The sequence below is a fragment of the Pinus tabuliformis genome, chromosome 4_1, assembly GCF_031772625.1.
Source record: "Pinus tabuliformis cultivar Carrire ecotype Pingquan chromosome 4_1, CPIR1, whole genome shotgun sequence".
Lineage (NCBI taxonomy): Eukaryota > Viridiplantae > Streptophyta > Pinopsida > Pinales > Pinaceae > Pinus > Pinus tabuliformis.
In genome coordinates, this window is record NC_142303.1 from 184,461,250 (window position 1) to 184,466,540 (window position 5,291).

A 5,291-nucleotide genomic window follows, 5' to 3' on the forward strand; every position below is an offset into this window, starting at 1 on the left:
GAACCTTAAAAGGCCATAGCTTCTTGCTATCTGAGCAAGAGTACAATTTTTGGAAGGCACTGATGGATGGATTGCATCCATTTACCCATAAGTGGCTTTAGATTCATGTGAAGAAAGATGATTAAGAGGAAAATTTTGATTATCCAACCGTCCTAATAGATTTTAGGTGTTGGGTATGTAAAACATGCCAAAAACTCAATTAAATCCTTATTACAAAGTTTACAATGAGATTTTTCCTCGCGAGGATCCAATTTTGATCAATGTCCCTTTTTGAAATGAATGCATCTCTTTTGGTTAGGTACAATCAAACTCTCATGATTTCTTGTAACGACCAATTATGTTTGATAATTCTCACTATATATCTTCATTCGAGAAAAATTGGTAAAAGGAAGAGATGTTGCCCAATGTCTTATACTTCTTTATAAGTGCATACAACAATGCAACCACTTGTGTGTGGATGCAGGATCAGTGCAACCATAACAAGGTAAAAATGTTTGTCAACATGTTGAGACTGCACAAAAATGAATAACGAAGTGTGGTCTGTATCATGAATTATTTAACAATGTAATTGAAATCCTCTCTTTTTCCATTCTCAATTCATATGTTTCTTACTTTTTCAATAAATCCTAAATAATAGTGCCTACTTAATCTTCTATGCCATAATAATATCATTTCCTAAAGGAATCAAAGAATAGGTTAGATCCAAGTGTTGAAATAACATCGACATATTTGTTGTGCATGTAAATTTAAAATTGAAGAGTTACCACTATAAAAAGAAAAGACATTGACATATGACTAGTCACAACATTCCATATTTAAATTTAGCAAGTTAACGCATAAGAAGAAATTGCTCCACGATGTTTCGAGTGGCCTTTCCATTTGAAACTAATGGGTTGATAATACAACCAAAATCAACATTGATGCATAAAAGACAATGCCTAGAACATGGAATGATTTCAAGACATAATAAAACAAATGGGTAGAAACAGGAAATTATGGGTTGATAATAACACAAAAAATAGCATTGATGCATAAGAATAATGCCTAGAACATGGAATGATTTCAAGACATAAGAAAACAAATGGGTAGAAACAAGAAATAACACTAACATGTTAAAAATAACATTGAAAATTACAATATCAATCACATTTAAAATTCAATTAAGTTCAAGGGATGAAATAATGTCCATATATTTTATATGGAGTTCTAAGTTAAAATTTAATAATTTAAGATACCACATGTAAAATATTATAAGAAGTATAAGAGTTTTTCTTTTTCCAAATTCTTTTAATTGATGCCAACTTCATACATGAGCTTTGTTTTTTTCTTGGATTGTATAATAAGCTCCATTTCAAAATCAAGATGACTTAGTTTTCCTTCTTCAAAAGCATCAAAATTCTTCTTTCCTATGTATTATTCTTTTGAGATCTTTAGTTCTGCCCTTGTACTTCATTGCCAGTGTCTGATGTTCAAGCACTATTCATGTTTGGTTTCTTTCACTGTTTTAGTATGGAGCAACTCCTAGAAGACATGGTGGAAGGAGTGCTGAAAAATGTGAAAAGAAGACTGTATGTGTCAGAATATCCAAAAGGCTTGGAGGGAAAATTAGAAAACTTTGAAACCATAATGTCATTGCAGCAGGAATATGGGAAGGTTAGAGTTATAGGAATTGTGGGCCTTGGAGGGGTTGGCAAAACCACCCTAGCAAAAGAGTTCTTTAACAATCAGAGATCAAAATACAAGCGATGTTGCTGTTTATTTGATATAAGAGACAAATCTTTAACTACCTTGCAGAGCGACCTTATGAAGGATTTAATTCACTCAAATGTGCAAATAGGCAGCACTGATGAAGGCAAAGAAAAGCTCCGAATGTATCTTCCATCTTCTGATTGCCTTATTATTTTAGATGATGTGGACCATATTAAGCAATTGGAGGCATTACTTTTACCAGAAAAAGATGCCCTTAAAACCAATAGCTTAATTTTAGTGACATCTTGCAATAAGGATGTTCTCATAAGATCACAGATTCCAAAGACGTCGATTTACAGGCTAGAAGGTCTCGAACCAGAGCATTCCCGAGAGCTCTTTTGCTGGCATGCATTTGGCAAGCCTCATCCTGCTGTCGAATTTGACAAGGAGGTTGAAAATTTTTTGGGTGCCTGCCTTGGATTGTCGTTATCTATTAAAGTATTTGGGTCGCTTCTCTGTGGAATAAATGATTTAAATCATTGGGAAGCACAATTTCACAAAATCTCCAACATGCTTCCTGATGATATACAAGGCAGGCTAAAATTTAGCTACGACGGTCTCGATGAAGAGGAAAAGAAGATATAATTAGACATTGCCTGCTTCTTCAGAGGAGAAAACAGAGACAGAGTCATTAGAATATGGAATGTATTCGGCTGGGAAGGGTCGCTAGGTCTCTGGAAGCTGGAAAATAGATGCTTGGTGCAAGTGGACAGTGAAAACCGTCTGAGAATGCATGACCATGTTAGAGACATAGGTAGATATCTGGTGGAGAAGGAACCTCTTGATGGTGAGCTTCGGATTTGGAACCCAACTGATAACCTTTTTCGTAAGCTTTCTGGCCAATTACCTGTAAGTATTTTAAAGTGTTTTCGACAGATTTCCAATTAGCGTCCTGTTATCACAATTGTGTCTGGTTAGTTTTGAATTCTTAAAACTTTACAAGAATGAATCTTGTTTCTAACAGCTCTGAGTGAACAATTCAGGTGCATGGAATTAGCCTAGTAGATGGAAATGAGGTTGAAAAATCTTTCAAAAACCTCGCGGAGCCTGCTCGCACTCGTTTATTGAGTAATATGAGCAGGTTGCAGTTGCTTAAGGCTGAAAATTATTTTCCTAAATGCATATTGAATGTTTGCCACCATCTACCAAACCTAATATATTTAGACTGGCTGAACTGTCCCGAGTCCGCCTTCCCTTCCTGGATTCCCACAAAGAATTTAATAGTTTTACATATAAAGGGAAAATCTTTGAAAGCACTGGCAACACGAATCTTAGGTATTCTTTTGAAATTTCTATTTTTTGTTTTTTCTTCAAATTGTAAAAACTTATGCATTTAAGAATTGTCTTCCTGTAACACACTGCCTGTGACATTTACAGTCTTAGACGTACTTTAATAATGTATGTGAACAATGCAGGAACCTCTGCAGCTGAGGGAATTGTGGATTCAGGCTCCCTTTTAAATTTTCTAAATTTCATTGGGAACCTGCAGGATCTCGAAATATTTGTAGTGTCCGACAGTCTTTATTTTGAAAGTTTGCCAGATTTGGATGGGAACCTAGCATGCCTCCAACATCGCGACTTGTCAAAGTGCTCCTATCTGTAGATGCTTCCTGACTCGGTTGGGAACCTAGCAAACCTCCAAAATCTCAACTTGTTTAAGTGCTCCTCTCTACAGATGCTTCTGGACTCAGTTGGGAACCTAGCAGGCCTCCAACGTCTCGACTTAAGATACTGCTCTGCTCTGCAGACACTTCTGGACTAGGTTGGGAACCTAGCAGACCTCCAACATCTCGACTTGACCTCGTTCTCCGCTTTGCAGATGCTTACAGGCTCGGTTGGGAAACTAGCAGGCCTCCAACATCTTGACTTGAGCTCGTGCTCCGCTCTGTAGACGCTTTCGGACTCGGTTGGGAACCTAGCAGGCCTCCAACATCTGTACTTATTTAACTGCTCTGCTCTGCAGACATTTCCGGACTCGGTTGGGAACCTACCAGGCCTCCAACATCTGTACTTGTTTAACTGCTCTGCTCTGCAGACACTTCCGGACTCAATTGGGAACCTAGGAGGCCTCCAACATCTGTACTTGTTTAACTGCTCCACTCTGCAGACGCTTCCGGACTCGGTTGGGAACCTATCAGGCCTCCAACATTTGTACTTAAGCTCCTGCTCCACTCTGCGGACGCTTCTGGACTTGGTTGGGAACCTAGCAGGCTTCCAAGATCTTTACTTTAGCTACTGCTCCGCTCTGCAGACGCTTCCAGACTGGGTTGGGAACCTAACAGGCCTCCAACATCTGTACTTAAGCTCCTGCTCCACTCTGCAAACGCTTCTGGACTCGGTTGGGAACCTAGCAGGCTTCCAAGATCTATACTTTAGCTACTGCTCCGCTCTGCAGATGCTTCTGGACTTGGTTGGGAACCTAGCAGGCCTCCAACATCTGGAATTAAGCTACTTCTCCGCTCTACAGATGCTTCCAGACTCGGTAGTAGAGCAGCTGCGCCAATGCTTAGGAAAAGGCTTTATTGAATGAGAAGTTTCCAGTGATGGAGAAAGCAGTGACGAAAGCTAAGAAATAGATTTCAATGAAGAAAGAGAGTGGTAAAATATAACAACACTTTCCGAATGACAATCGTGGTCTGGTGGACACAATGCAGTGTATTTTACCAAAGGAATTTATTAAGGTTTATATATTTGGAGACCAAAATTTTTGATTAAAGATTATTATCGAGGAAGAATTATGTATTAGGACACAAGATTGTTGATGTGTAATATAGCCCCTCCCCACAGCCCTCAGGTTGGGCCAAGCCATCAAAATATCCAATATATATATATTTGAAATCTAAGAAAATATTTGACCAAGCTAAAAAGAAGTGGGTTAGAAGAAAAATAAATTAAGAAGAATGAGGGAGAAGATTTTAATGATCAACATAAATGTGTTAGAAATTAAATAACAAAGCAATGGACCACATAAAATGTTGCAGAAACCCCAACACTAAAAAAATCATAAAACAAGAGAGACACATATATATGTGGTTCACCCAATTTGGGCTACATCCCGACAGAAACAACCAATCATTCCTTTTTATATTATCTAGCAAACTGAAGGGATACAACCTATAGAAAATTCCTTGTAATTTCCTCTTATCTCTCACACATTTTCCGATGTTTTTCTGTCACTGAATAATACACAAATGCCATCATATAAATTAAGGGTTGTCTTCTAAGGAAAAGACCCTAAATTAACATAACTTCTACTGTTAAATCTTCCGCCTGATAAACAACCAAGATTGTCAAACACACACATGGCAACAACAGAATATTAAAGATAAGTAGGAGAGTACATCTATTATTTGACAGTGATATACATTTATAGTACATTCGTGTGATCATTGGGTTCCACATCCCAAGTTCTCTTGGACTTCCTTAGTCTATTCGGCTTCCACACCAACCCTTAGAGGATTAGGTGTCCAACATTCCCCCCCTTTAATCCAAAGGTTTATGTATGAGTCCAAAAAGAGAGCTGTAATACAAAACGTGCGAAA

General features: G+C 38.0%; 1 protein-coding gene across 1 annotated transcript; it reads left to right on the plus strand.

Moving 5' to 3' along the window:
• Positions 1-1,530: 1,530 nt before the first annotated feature.
• Positions 1,531-2,334, plus strand: LOC149174822 (disease resistance protein RPV1-like). Its single transcript, XM_089420974.1, has one exon. The coding sequence runs from the start codon at positions 1,531-1,533 to the stop codon at positions 2,332-2,334; it is 804 nt and encodes a 267-aa protein (XP_089277100.1).
• Positions 2,335-5,291: the final 2,957 nt, after the last annotated feature.

What these genes read in the sequence shown, in the direction of transcription:
- LOC149174822 (XM_089420974.1), top strand. Translation starts at nt 1,531, where the DNA reads ATGGTGGAAGGAGTGCTGAAAAATGTGAAAAGAAGACTGTATGTGTCA.